General features: G+C 47.6%; 1 protein-coding gene across 4 annotated transcripts in view; it reads right to left on the minus strand.

Moving 5' to 3' along the window:
- The window catches only part of TANC1 (tetratricopeptide repeat, ankyrin repeat and coiled-coil containing 1), a 235,869-nt gene that overhangs the window by 34,928 nt on the left and 185,507 nt on the right, over positions 1-15,434 (minus strand). For all 4 annotated transcript variants that reach the window (XM_081242562.1, XM_081242563.1, XM_081242564.1 and 1 more), the window contains 3 exons: positions 11,901-12,009; positions 10,295-10,417; positions 1,564-1,800 (listed from right to left, as the gene is read on the minus strand). In XM_081242562.1, the coding sequence (XP_081098688.1) occupies positions 1,564-1,800; positions 10,295-10,417; positions 11,901-12,009 (469 nt within the window). The remainder of the gene's footprint in view (positions 1-1,563; positions 1,801-10,294; positions 10,418-11,900; positions 12,010-15,434) is intronic.

A 15,434-nucleotide genomic window follows, 5' to 3' on the forward strand; every position in this document is an offset into this window, starting at 1 on the left:
AGCAAATGACTCAGAGCTCCAAGTTCTCTGGGAAGCAGACCGAAACCTATACTTCCCAACCTTGGTAACGTGGGCAGAGTATTCTAAATCTGCTGTGACAAGCTATGGCTTGGCGAGTAGAGACAGGAAAGCCAGCGAAAGGAAGGGATCTGGAAAACCCAGCTCTGAACGAGGAAGAGCAGGCAGGGACCCCAAGCGGCATTTTAGCGGGGAAGGCAGGTGACCCAGGACATACCAAGTGTGGTCGCAAAGGCAGGAAGGCTGGCTACCACAAATGGGGAGTACCCCAGTGCTGCAAACCCCCTAATGGTGCAAGAGGCAGCAGACGACACGTCATTCCCTGTCTAAACCTGGAAATATTGGGCTGGAAGAGGAGTCAGGGTCCAGCCTTGCTTGCAATTCTGAGGATGCTCTACACCTCAACCCAGAGGCTTTGCAAGAGCCACTACACAACCCATCCCCTCCTACAGAGCTTTCAGCTAGCCTCCGGATAAAGCCCAGCCACGATTTGGAAGTGGAAGTGGAGGTGTGGTGATGAACAGTAATGGACCCACTGGGAAGGCTTACCAGCAACATTTCCCTTCTTCCATGAGCTAAGGGTGACCTGTCCCAAATGCTTTATTTTTGAGAGAAAAAAACCAAAAAGACTCCCATAGTTACTATAAGCCTAATGTCTTTTCATTGAACTTTAAAGATCCTAACTATAAAGAAGAAAGACAAATATCAGTGATTTACTTCTATTGTTGTTCAAAAGTACCTTCTCCCTTCCCCAATGAAGTGCTTATAATAAACCTATACAGAGTTTACTGTGAACTTGGCACTGTTCTCATTTAATCTCTTAACATTGATAGTCCTCGAGGAACCCGTTAACAATATAGTTACTTTGTATTGTTAATATACTGATTTACTTATGCTCACACAACAGCCCTGTGGTAGGTCCTGTTGTTATGCCCATTTTACGGATGAGAAGCCTGAGGCACACAGGCTCAACAACGTGCCCAACGTCCCAGCTGGCAGCTGGAGAAATGAGGATTTGGGGCCTTCTAGTGTTCCTGCAACCATATGCTTAAGCATATGCCTTCCAAGGCCCATAGAACTCATATTATTGTTTAAAAAAAAAAAAAAAAAGACATGAAACGGAGTAAGAAGAAAGGAGAAAAAAAACCAAACATTTATATCTTTTCAACCAATCCAGTGCTGTGTTAAATTCTGTGATAAGTTCCAGGGCAACACTTGCAGGCTTTTGAAAGGATGGCCTTACTCAGGCTGCTGGTGGTCAGGAGCCTCCCCCTGGGCAGGATTAAGCAGAGTAAGAGCTTTGAACAAAACATACGGCCCCTCTCTTTCTCGGAGGTGGCGCACACACCCACATCAGGCTACATCCCACACTGTCTGGAGCCTGTAGCTCCACCTTTTCTGTTTATGTAGTGATTTCTGTTCACCGGAACTTGACAAAGCAGACACCAAAAGGAGCTTGGCCCAGAAAATGAGAATTCTACAAGCAGTGGAAGACCCCTCCCACCTTCGCCCCCGCCTCCCCCGCTGGAGAAGGCAGCTGCTTACCCTCGCCCCCTTCTTGGCCAGCAGACACACCAGCTTCGTGTGGCCGGCAGCGGCCGCGTAGCAGAGGGCAGTCATGCCGTTCTCCGACGTGCCATCCAGGCAGGCACCAAATTCCAGGAGCAGAGTGACCACCTCCTCGTGGCCGAGGTGAGACTGGACGCACAGGATCGGGGCGTTATTTAACACTTCGGTCCTGTAGTTCACGTTGGCCCCTCCCAAAATTAGGAGACGGCTCACCTGTTGGAGAATGTCCCCCAACAAGATTAATTTCTCACGTAGATGTCAGTCATAACAACATCTGTGGAGAAGGGTGGTATTCTTGATCCAGTGGTTCTCAAACTTGAGTGTGCACCAGTATGACCTGCACATGCACTGAAAATGGACATTCTTGCCGGTGGGAATGTAAAATGGCACAGCTGCCACAGAAAACAGTGTGGAGGTTTCTTAAGATCCAGCAATCCCACTCTGGGTACATATCCAAAGGAAATGAAATCAGGATCTTGGTATCTGCACTGCTGTGTTTACGGAAGCACTATTCACAATAGCCAAGAGATGCAGGTGAACTAAAAGGTCAACAGATGAATGGAAAAATGTGATATGTAAATACATACAGTGGAAAATCACTCAGCCTTTAAAAGGAAGGAAATCCTGTTACATGCCACAGCACAGATGAACCCTGAGAACATGAGGCTAAGTGAACTAAGCCAGTCACAAAGAGACAAATACTATATGATTCCACTTACACAAGGGACATAAAGTAGTCAAATTCATAGAGCCAGAAAGTAAAATGGTGGCTGCCAGGGGCTGGGAAAAGGGGGAAATGAGAATTGTTTAATAGGTATGGAGATTTAGTTTTATTCTGGAGACCTACTGTACAATAATGTGAAAATACTTAACACTACTGAATTCTGTCCTTAAAAATAGTTAAGATGGTACATTTTATTTTATGTTTTCTTTAATCACAGTTAAAAATTTAGAAATGCACATTCTCTGGAATCAGACCTCTGTATTCAGTAGGCCTTGGGTAGGGCCTGAGAATGTGCCTTTTTAATGAATTCCCCCCAGGCGATACTGATGCTGTTGGTCTGGGGACCACACTTTTTTTTTTTTAATTAATTTAATTAATTTATTTTTGGCTGCCTTGGGTCGTCATTGCTGGGAAGGGGCTTTCTCTAGTTACGGCGAGCAGGAGCTACTCTTTGCTGCGGTGCGCGTGTTTCTCATTGCGATAGCTTCTCTTGTTGCGGAGCACAGGCTCAGTAGTTGTGGCTCACGGGCTTAGCTGCTCCACAGCATGTGGGATCTTCCCAGACCAGGGCTCAAACCCGTGTCCCCTGCGTTGGCAGGCGGATTCCTAACCACTGCGCCACCAGCAAAGTCCCTGGGGACCACACTTTGAAAACCACTGTTTGATCCAAATAAAAACAGAGAATTCATTTTGGGGGGCAATGAAATAATCATCGTAGGATTAAATAATTAACAGTGAGATAATAAAACCCAAAGTGAAAGCAAATACTCTCTTTTCTTTAGAAGGAATTGTACCTTCAAGAAAAAGCAGAACACGTGAAAATGTTCACATGCTTGGGGTTGTCAGCAGCACAAGACTCATAGAAAATCATCGGCTTTTTCTACTAATTTCTACATCCACCACCCACTTAACTCCTTGGACCCAGATATCAAGGGAAGTTTGTTATCTGTAGTTTTTAAAATAAAATCACAGAATACCTTATGCAAATTTTAGCTACATTAATATCTTCTTCAAATCTCCAGGTCATTGGAAAAATGACACTCATTTAAACACCTATTAAGTTGCCCACTGCGGGGCTTCCCTGGTGGCGCAGTGGTTGAGAGTCCGCCTGCCGATGCAGGGGACACGGGTTCGTGCCCTGGTCCGGGAAGATCCCATGTGCCGCGGAGCGGCTGGGCCCGTGAGCCATGGCCGCTGAGCCTGTGCGTCCGAAGCCTGTGCTCCACAACAGGAGAGGCCACAGCAGTGAGAGGCCCGCATACCGGAAAAAAAAAAAAAAAAAAAAGATGCCCACTGCGTTTCTTCTAACAGTTCCCTTCAATGGTCCCGGATCGACATCAATCACTCCCGACAGACCCTGGCCACTTCCAGGCTGCCCATTAGGTGTGAAAACCACACAGACTGGGTCTCTTATTTGACCGGAGACACATGGGATCATTAAAAGATACAGAAAGATGACAAAACACACAAAATTCAAGGTATTTGAACGATATGGTGTCCACAAGAGTAGCTGACAGAATACCTACAAAGTGCTAGAAATTATTATTCTGGTGGTGACACCACACCTCAGAAGAGTGGGATAGCGTACAGACAGGTTAGAACCGAAGTGTAAAACCTGAAGCGGTCTGGGCTGCCACTGAAGCTGGAACCCAGCCCTTCAGCTCCTTCTCTGACCTCGTCTCCCAGCACCCTTACCCTCACTTGCCCGCACCGTGACCATGCTGGGTCTAATGCTTGTCCTACAACAACGGCAAGCAGGCCCTGGCCTCCTGGTCTTTCCCTCTTTCTCGTATAGTTCCCTCTGCCAGGAATAAATACCCTTTCCATAGCTACAGATGACAAAGGATCACTTCCTATGGGTCCCTGCTTCAATGCCAGGACACCAGGGAGAAGTCCCCCCATCCTATACAGAATGCCCCCAGCCCTCCCCATGCACACGCCCCCCCCAACACACACACACACAGAGGCCGACCCCGTGCATGGCCATCTACTCTGCACACTCCATTTCCCGGCTCAGCCCATGGCACAAGATACTGGTTCTAAGACACAGAAGTTCACAGAGAAGAGAGGTAAACAAAGCCCCTTTATGGGTGAGGATGGCCCACGAGTCAGTTCCTTTCTGCCATTAGGACCATCACTTACATTTAAGGAAGGACCGCTTGAAGTTGGAGGGAGGGATAAATTAGGAGTTTGGGATTAACACATATACACTACCATATATAAAATAATCAACAAGGTCCTACTGTATAGCACAGGGAACAACACAATATTTTGTAATAACCTATAAGGGAGAAGAATCTAAAAAATTATATATATATATATATGTGTATATATATATATATATATATAACTGAATCACTTTGCTGTACACCTGAAACACACACAACATTGTAAATCAACTATACTTCAGTTAAAAAAAAAAAAAAGGAAGGAAGGGGACGGCTTGTACCCAAGTGACCAACACCTGCCTCGTCATTCACCCAATCCGGGGGACCATCTTTCAACCCCACCTGGGTCAGCACCAACCCAGCCTCCTGCAACCAACCAGCACGTGAGGATGGAAGGGCCGAGAAAACAGGGAGGAGAAATCAGGAGAGCTGTCCCTGTTCCAACAGTGACAGGCGACGCTCAACCTCGGGCAAACTCATCCCTGCCAAGCTTGGTCTACCACCCTATGTAGGTTTGCTCTTAAAAACAGCACAGACTCAAATAGGATTTGAAAGCATTTTAAAAGTGTAAGTGCTCAACAAAAGTAAGGGTTTTTGAGAAAATTATTTTCCTTTGAGTAACCGCCAACAGTATAGCAGGAATAAGACAGTGCTGCTGACACAGTTGGGGATTTTATCAAGCCTAGGAAATCAGTTCTTAGGCAAGAGGAATTACAGAAGAACCCTAGCAGCTTTTTCAAAGCACACATAACATCACTGAGGGGCACATCGGTCTCTGGTTGCCAAAGGACAGGCAGGAACTGTTTGTAAATTCCCAGGGTGACTTTGACAGCCAGTTACCCTCTCTCTCCCCTCTCCCACCAATCCCATTCCCTCTTCAGATTCATGAGCTTAAGAGAAAACGATGATGAATTAAATAGTCTGAGTTCCCAATCAGCCCCTTAACTAACTTGCTGTGTGATTTTCAGAAAATTACTCCACCTCTCCGTGATTCAAGTGACTCCTAAGAAAATGACAGTACACCACCCCATGTTTCTACTGGACAGAAACTCTTTCCTAAGAATGTTGGAAGGTGTTGTTTCAGTGCTGTCTTCCTGAATACTTTATAAGAAAAGTCTTATGGAAGGTATGTGCTTAGGAGCAAAGCTTTCCTAAAGGTATCTGTTATCAGTTCTCTATCTGCTTCTTCGGAAAGACATTTCCTTTGTGGGTGCAACGCTGCAGGTATTTTTACCACTTACCCCCCAATCAGGCTGTGGATCTACCCCGAACCCATGTTTCTTAACCTCGCTGCACAGTGAAATCACCTGGGAGCTTGCAAGTTTCCAAAGTCCCAGCCCCACCCTTGGAGATTCTGACTTGGCGAGGGCCCGGGGCTCCCGAGTGGTTCCAGCTGGCAGCCATGGCTGCAAACATGTCAGGTGCAGAGCGCACCTGTGGAAGGAGCATGGGCTTGCTCAGCGCAGGCACTCTTCCCGCTGTGGGATGTGAGTCACCCTATCACTGCCCTCACCCTCAGTTTCCTCACCCGAAAGGTGGAGATAAAAACAGTTTCATCTCCTTGGGTTGTTGTGAAGATTAAAAATGAACGTGCCACACACACAAAGCACTTAGCACAGCCCTCAGCATCCTGTAAGTGCTAAATAAATATTACTTGCTATTGTTACAATCACCTTTGATGGAATCTTTAGAAGAGACAAGGGCCCTAGTCCCTGACCCCTGCAAGGCACAGGAGGGCGCTCTGCCCCAGGAACCTGGCGACCCGGAGGGTCTGGCCCACTCTGCCTTCGAGGAAGGGTTTTAAATGGTTCTTCCTATACATTTTCTCCCAATCACATGGAAATCGTCTGGTCATCACCACCACGAAGCTCCCCCTGGATAACACCTGGAAATGGCAATATTACCTATATACTTCTGGATTTGATGAGTACAAGAAAATAAAAAAGGGGCTGGGGGGTAGGCAAAAATGATGTGATCCTGAGGAACAGAAGAGGGACTGTCCAGCAGGGTCGTAGTGGGAAGCTCAGTTTTCTCATTAAGTATGTTGGAGGTTCTCATCAATACAACCGGTGTAAATGTGTGCTGCCTAGTAGTTATGCAGAATACGACTGGATCCTCTGAGCCAGCGAAGTTAGGCCAAAGTCCATGCCTAGCTCCTGTCTCCTCCCCCGCGCCCCCAGCTCCAGCTCCAGCTGAGAGAAGAATCACAACCTTAATTCTCTTGAGCGCACGGCCTTCAGGAGCCTGTGGCTGGCAGCCGGTCCTACTGGACTACGTGAGCAAAACAACCAGCTGGACGGGAGCCTGAAGGCACTGGCAGCAAGCACCCCAGTGGGCCAGCCAGTGTCCGGGCTGGCATAAGCCTGGCCTGGCAATGGGAGATCACATTGTTAGAAATCACAGGCATGCCACCAAAATTAAAATTCATCTACCAAGTAATCATTCGGGAGCAAGTCGCTGTAATTGACCAAAGTAGCAAACTGCAATTATTGCTCAAAATGACATCCCTTCCTGTACTGACATTTAATACTCTCTAAAAACATTCCTTAATTGCATGCATAATTTTAAATTACCATAATTTGTTCATGATTCTGTGAAACCCCCCCTTTTTTCTTTCTTGAAAGATAAAAGAAACAGAAGGATAATGAATGCCTTAAAATTCGGTAACCAACTTATACAATTTGGGGGATAGCGTAGAGGTAGGTGACACTGGAGTTCTATAAAACAAAGTAAAGATGAGTAACTCTTAAAATTGCAAATATGTTAAAGAGGAAAGTTTATAATCCCCGAAGGGTCAAGCTCATTATATTATTACACTGTACCTTTTAATTTACTGTCTTAAAAACTCGTATTCAACAAAGTATGATGTTTCCCATTTACTTTTCTCCACATTAAAATAACTTTGGGGCCCATAATTCATTCAAATGGTGAAAACAGATACTGCCATTTTAATTTTTCTTTCTTTCTTCCTTGCCATCATTACAGAATTTTATTAATTATGGAGAAGCCAAAAGATATACTTTTAACTGAAGTGAAAAATGAAACAGTGTTATTACAGTAAACTCAATTCCAATTTCTATAAAAAGTAAAACAAAAATTCTAAATACAATTCCTTCATCACGTGACGTCTACGCTCGGCGTGTTCTCTACCTTTTGCAGAGTAACACTATCTAGAAAGGAAGCGCTCACTTTGACCCCCGAGCAGCAGCTTACAGCTAGTGCTCCTTAACTATAAAAGCGGCTTCCCTGTCCTCACCCCATGAAACCTGCACGTAGCTTCAGTCGGGACACAAGCCCTCAAGCCTAGCGGTCTGCAGAGTGAGTAGAAATGTCCAAAGGAGCAGGGCTGAGCACAAGGTTCCCAAGGACGGCTCCCTGGGGCTGCTCCACTCCCAGGCACCCCACCCAGGGGTGAGCCAGGCTGAAATCCAATGTGCCCTCTGCCCATCAAGCCTGGAACCCCAACGGTGCTGAGCCCACCTGCACTTTTCTATTTGCAAAAGACCTTGTCCAAACCCACCAGGGGGTGGTGGCCTTTCTCTAACCAACACCCAAGCTCTGCACTGGGCAGCAGGGCTGTGGGTGAGCTGTCCCAGGGTCAGAGCACCGCTAGGTCCTTCCTGACACCCAGGCTCCTCCCTTCTATACACCAGCAGGCGGAGATGTAATGTCCACCACAGGGACTACAGTTAATAATACTGTACTATATATTTCCAAGTTGCTAAGAGAGCAGATCTTAAGTTTTCATCGCAAGAAAAAATTTATAACCATATGTGGTGATAGCTGTTAACTAGACCTTTTGTGGTAGTCATTTCACAATCCAAAGAAATAACACATCGTTAGGTTGTACATCTGAGATGTAATGTTATCTGTCAATTATATTTCAGTTGAAAAAAAAAAAGCGGGGCTTCCCTGGTGGCGCAGTGGTTGACAGTCCGCCTGCCGATGCAGGGGACGCGGGTTTGTGCCCCGGTCCAGGAAGATCCCACATGCCGTGGAGCGGCTAGGCCTGTGAGCCATGGCCACTGAGTCTGCGCGTCCGGAGCCTGTGCTCCACAATGGGAGAGGCCACAACAGTGAGAGGCCCGCGTACCGCAAAAAAAAAAAAAAAAAAAAAAGGCAAAAGAAAATAAATACAGCCTGCCCTCTGTATCAGTAGGTTCTGTATCTGTGGATTCAACCAACAGCAGACTGAAAATATTCAAAAACAAAAATTTCCACAAAGCTCCAAAAAGCAAAACTTGAATTTTCTGTGTGCCAGCAACTATTTACATAGCCTTTACATTGTGTTAGGTATTATAAGTACTCTAGAGATGATTTAAAGTACACTGGAGTGGGGGGGAAATGGGACTTCCCCAGCAGTCCAGTGGTTAATACTCTGTGCTTCTACCGCAGGGGGCACGGGTTCGATCTCTGGTCAAGCAACTAGGAACCCACATGTCACAAGGCGTGGCCAAAAAAAATAAAGTATACGGGAGGATGTGTGCAGGTTATATTCAAATACTGTGCCATTTTATATACGGGACTTGAGCATCCTTGGATTTTGGTATCTGTGGGAGGTCCTGGAACTGATCTGAGGGACCACTATACACCAGGAAGGCAAGGAAGGGAGAAGAGGGAGGAGAGTTCACATCACCAGACACAGGAAGTGCTCTGTAAGGCCCTGATCCCCAGACACACACCCACGGTGCAGGTGCTGAGGGCGGGACGTACTGATAGCAGGGGAGGAGAGGCACAGAAGTCCCCCAGGAGTGGCCCCCAAGTGTCCTCCACGGCACCATCTCTGGGGCATGTGGCCCCCTTCCCAGGTGGATTTGATGAACCAAAGTGAGGAGAAGTAGAAGACAGATTCCTGGAAACTTCCAGGGTTTCCCTTGACCACACTGCGACCACGTCAGGGCACCTTTGTGCTACTAAGGACAGAACAGGTATGACTGTTCTCGTGGAGGTGACTGAAGGGGAGAACGTGACTCCTTGGGAAACGATGTCAGAGCTTTTGAAGGCAGCCGGGCATGTCAGGGCCCGGGGCTGAAAGGCCTGGAATCTAGCAGATGCGTCAAACAGGTGAGAAATCTAAAATGTGAAGACACGATCTCATCTTACTTTGCTCTGGGAAAGATGGTGGTAAAGCGATATGAGACCGTAATTTCCACATTCTGTGGGAGTGAACTCCTCTTTGTTGCCTTAACAGATACTCGGCCTCTGTGTGCTGCAGATTCTTAGACTGCACTAAATGAGGAGGGAAAATCTACCCTAAAAAGCTCAGCAGAATGTTGTGACATGATAGCCACTGACCAAGAGTGAGGAAGCTCTTGGCTCAGCAGCAGGCAGACCCTGATACGCTTTCCGTGGTCATGAATACACATGTGCACAAAACCTTTAGTAACAGTTTCCCTCTGTGTGCCCACCAGTTTGTGTTACTCATCAGCGCTTAATTTCCGATGAACCATAAAGAGATAGTCCAGATTTGAAACCAGGATGCCTTAAAAGTCCATTTTCCCTGGATATCTGACCAGGGTTTTCCTCTGACCTTTGATTTCCTGTGTGAATTGCTTCCCTTATCTCATCTACTCTGAAACAGTCACCACATGCTCACATAGCAGCCCCTGACCACCCACATCTTCCTGACCCAGTGAAAGCTAAACTTGTCGAGGAGAACCAGCAATAGAGCATTCAGGTATGGGAAACAGCATCTTTAGTAGTAGCGTCCCAGCCTTCTCTGGCCACCGGCCAGTGTTGGGGAGAGCAGGACTGTTGGAGCAACAGCGGCCAGGGGGGCAGGGGGCTCTGGCCCTCCTGGCAGAGGGTCACTTACCTTCACATTGGGAGTGTAGAGATTCCTGAGGGAGGCCAGGGCGGCAGACAGCCCCTCGGTGCTGTACCCAATCCACAGGGCTTGCAGATGGCTTGAAGAGATTCCAGTCTTCTTGCTGAGGCCCTGGAAGCAACAGCGACAAATCAGCTTCAAGGTCTCCTTTCCCACCTGCAGTGTGGGTCTGAAAGCGGGCGCGCCCGGGAGGGCGCAGGTCCCTGCTGAACGCGGGGCAAAAGCTGTGCACACAGAAAAGGCCTGAACCTGTGAGCCTTCCCGCCCTAAAGCCAAGGGTTGAGGAACTAGCGTACATCAACTGTACGCCTGGGGAAAGGGGGGGCAGATGAGGAGAAAGTTTCTCTTTACAGAGGTTCTCCAATCAATTAAAGGAAGAATAAATGTTAGAATATCACCATCTGGAACCCCTAATGAAGGAAGAGACCAATCGTGGCCAATGGCATCACACCAAGCACACATGCTACGCATCCTGACACTAGAAACCTTATACAGACTTACAGAGCATTTTAACTCTAACAGGCAGACCTTGAAGATACTGTGGGTCTGGTTCCAGACCACAGCAATAAACCGAGTCATGCAATTTTTTTGGTTTCCTGGTGCACATGCAAGTTATGTTTACACTATACTGTAGTCTATTCAGTGTGCAATAGCATTGTCCAAAAAAACGTGCATACCTTAATTTAAAAATACTTTATTGCTAAAAAACGCTAACCATCATCTGAGACTTCGGTAAGTCATAGTAGTAACATCAAAGATCAGTGATCACATATCACCACCACAAGTAATAATGAAAAAGTTTGAAATATTGCAAGAATTTCCAAAATGTGACACAGAGACATGAAGTAAGCAAATGCTGTTGGAAAAATGGTCCCGAAAGTCTAGCTCAACACAGGGTTGCCACAGACCTTCAATTCGTAAAAAAAAAAAAAAAAAAAAAAATTTGCAAAGCACGATAAAGCAAAGTGCAATAAAACAAGGTTTACCTGTATAAAGTAATTGTGACACCCGGTGGGGCAGAGGGGGTGGGGATCAAACCTGAACCTGATTAAGCCGCTCGATATAAATACCAAATGATAAAAAATGCAGAGGAAAGAGGAACATGTTAACGTAGGCCACAAGAAATAAGGACACAATCAGAAAATCCAGGTGGTCACGAAATCTGGTTCTTCAACAACTAAATAACAAGGAAACAAAGGGAATGAATGAAGTGGAACCTTTAAGTGAAAAGAAAAAATTTAGAGAGGGAAAAAGTAAAATTTAGGGCTTCCCTGGTGGCGCAGTGGTGGAGAGTCCGCCTGCCGATGCAGGGGACACGGGTTCGTGCCCCGGTCCGGGAAGATCCCACATGCCGCGGAGCGGCTGGTCCCGTGAGCCATGGCCGCTGGGCCTGCGCGTCCGGAGCCTGTGCTCCGCAATGGGAGAGGCCACAACAGTGAGAGGCCCATGTACCAGGAAAAAAAAAAAAAAAAGTAAAATTTAATCATAGCGGTAGATACACACTTGAGCGAGAACAACAATTACTTTTAGGGAGGAGGCTGTGCTGGGAATGCGGCTCAAGGAGGGCTGCTCCGTGCAGCGGTGTGGGTCTCACCTTGAAAATGTGTGCCTTCAGGATGTGATGGCCGAGCTCCATGGTCTGCTGGCGGTTCAGCTTACCCTCCTGTCTCGAGAACATGAATGCCAGGAGAGCATGCCCGTTCCTAGGGCGAGAAACACACAGGTTGGTAACCAAAGACCCGAGTCCATCTCTCTGCAGGCCCTCGGGGCGAACATCGCCCCTTGACCCCTGAACTGTTCTCCTGGTGCTTCAGCATCACCAAACAAAACGGGTGGAAAGCTGCTTCTCCACAGAAGATGGTCAATGCTGTTTATTCCTTGAGTCATTTTAAGGGCTTTCTCAGGATTCCTCTATCTCTGTGGAGTGACTCAGAGAGAAGCCTCTGGACAGGGCAGGTCTTTGAAGGTGGAACCACCCGCCCCCTGTTCATCCTCCATCACTCTCTCATCAGTTTATTTGTTGATTTATGTCTGTCATAAAAATGTAAACTCCATGTGTCTTGTCTAAGTCACAGCTATAGCCACAAAACCTAGCAAATGCCCAAGACTCAGTAAGAACGCGAATACGCATTTCTTGGATGGATGGACAAAGGACAGATGTGCAAGTGGACAAATGGAGCAGAACCATCACTAGACCTGACATTCAGGCCTCCCCTCAGTACAATCACCACTGGGGACAGACCTGGGCCAAAGGACAAGAACTTACAATGGAAGGGGAAGAAAAACCAGGCCATGTACAGCAACAGCTCATGATCAGAAACACCTAGAATTCTAGGCTTGAATGGAACACAGATCCTTCCTTGTAGGGGTAAAAAAGCTAAGCTGTATGAGTAGGTTTGCTGCGTCTGGGCACAGGGTAGACATTCAACTGACACCACCAATTAATCCCCTAACTAACCCTCTCATGAAGAAGCCATCCTACCCATTTTCCCCTCTACATCTGTAGGACTCATTCTGTCTCCTGTGGACTCCATGCCTTTGTCTGAGCCAATCTGTTTGGAAAAGATGCTAAGGGCTGCTTACTCCAAGGTCACAGCAGTGACCTCTGTGCAGGGTGAATTATTTTTATTTCTATTAACCTGACAAACTTTGAAGTGCTGTTTTGCTGAGGAAAAGCAGCTAGTTGTGGAGGAAAAGATAAACTGTGAAAAAGAAAAGCATTCTTCTAAATGTGTTTTCTAGTAGTCGCTGATCTACAGGATTAAAAGCATTCATCATTTAAATCATATTTATCTATCCAGATGCTTGCCTGTTTCTCATATCAAGTATAAATCATGTTACAGACGAGGAAATCGGGGCAGGTGGAAACCACGAGATTGCTTTTTATCCTGCAGGGGAAGGCATGACCTTTAAGGCCACACTGCCACGGAGCGTCCTGCCCCGCGTCCTGTCAGGGTCTAGAGCACATACCCTGTGCTCCCTCACACACACTACCTCCCAGACCTCAAGCTTCGATTTCCCCTCTCAGATGAGAGCCTCCCTTGCTCCCGTGGAAAACACTCTCTGCCACCTTCCAGTGCTCCATGCCCTCCCCTGGTCCCTATCCATGGGCTAGTCCCACATCACTCTAGTCAGGGCCACTCTCCCACCCATGGGCTCAGCCATCCTCAGTCTCCCAGTCTGCCGACTCTGTGGCCATGCCATCTGCGTCGACCACAAGGACATGCCAAGTACTGTGGATGGCTGGCTCTTGTGGGTGACGACCACACAGCCCTCAGTGGCTGGGCCAAAGGTGTCCAGTGCTCTCAGCTAAGCACGTGGCTTCCCACCTCCCTGAGGAGACAATTCACCATGCAGTCACTGGACACCTGCACTCCTCTACATCCCATCTACCTTGACGTCCTTCCTTCCTGGCCCTGGGATCATGTGCCCCCTTCTAAGTCTACCTGCACTTACGAGTCTGTTCATTTTCTGAAGCTTATACATATCAAGCTTTTACTACGTGCCAGATGCAGAAAGTTAACCAAATTATTTCATTAACTTGTTCGACCCTGTGAATCACTACGTCTTATGATCCCCAGTTTGTTTCCATGGGGGAAACAGAGGCCTGGACAGGTAAATGATGTGCTCGAGATCAAACAGGTGGTAACGACTGAGCAGAATTTGACCACAGTCTATGCAACGTTGAGTGCCTGTTATGCTCTTCATCAGTGTGACCTGATTTCTCATTCATTCGTACATTAACATCCCCCTATAACCAGCATCATGGCTTAATAATGGGGATCCCACGGGGAACAACGCGAGGTCCTTGCCCTGAGGAGGTCTCAGCAACTGGACTGGAGACACGTAAACAAGACAAAATCCAGCTGGAACGGCACTGTGAACGGACTCAACGGGAGCACAGAGGAGGCAAGCTGACCCCGTTCCCTTGTGTTTCCAACTTCTCCCTCTTTGCTGATTGTGTTTCCCCACGCTGTCTCAATGATGCTTCCAACAACGTCCCAATCCCCTGCGCTGTTAAAAACATAAACCAGGGCTTCCCTGGTGGCACAGTGGTTGAGAGTCTGCCTGCCGATGCAGGGGACACGGGTTCGTGCCCCGGTCCGGGAAGATCCCACATGCTACAGAGCGGCTGGGCCTGTGAACCATGGCTGCTGAGCCTGGGCTCTGCAATGGGAGAGGCCACAACAGTGAGAGGCCCGCATACCAAAAAAAACAAAACAAAACAAAACAAAAAACCCACAAACCAATACCCTTCCCCACCCTCAAACTACCCGAAACCTCTCGGCCCTTCCACTTCCCATGCCAGGACGTTGGCTCTCTCCTCTTTCATGCCTCACAACCCAATGGAAGGACTCTCCTAAGGATCTAGGACCCTCCTCCCACAATGAAAAGCCAATGGCTTCCCCTTCATCCTCACCTGCCTTCGCTTCTTGGCAGCACATACTCCCCTCGCCTCCTTCCGTGCAATCCTTCTCCTTGTCCCAGAAGTCCAGCGCTCCCTTTCCTCTCACTGCACTTCCTCACGACGTCCCACCACTGCCTCTCCATCAGTGACGCCAGACCTTCAACGCCAACCTCTCCTCCAACCGTTTAGACCCCACCTGCCTCAGAACCTCACCGCCAACCCCATAAACTCAAACTGCTAAAATCCGAAGCCGCCCATGTCTTTCTTACCCACTCTAAGAGCAACGCCATTCCTAGTTTCTGAAGCTTAAGGCCCCAGCGTGACCTACATACAGCACCTCCTTCTGCTCGACTGCCCACGGGCCAAGCCAGGCCCATCTATCTCATGTCAGCAAGGCTGGCCTCCACCTCACTACCCTCCTAGAAAATGATCTGATTTGGCTAAACATGTCACAGCACACACTTCACCTAGTGATTACGGTCTGGCTAAATAACCTGGGACTTACAGTTTATAGCCCGAAAGCAGGTTCAAAAGATAATAAACTCTTAGTCCAGTGTTGCCTAAGAAAACACCTTATCCACAACATGAAAAGAGCAGCTAGACCTAGGAGTGTGTCAATGTTAAGTCAACAGTCATGGAAGGAAGGGAGTGTGCGTATTCATTTCATCTCTGGCCCCAGCATCTGATGCAAGGTCCAGTCCAGCCCAAAGCAGACGGTTT

This window comes from Mesoplodon bidens, assembly GCF_964165515.1.
Source record: "Mesoplodon bidens genome assembly, chromosome: 8".
Classification (NCBI taxonomy): Eukaryota; Metazoa; Chordata; class Mammalia; order Artiodactyla; family Ziphiidae; genus Mesoplodon; species Mesoplodon bidens.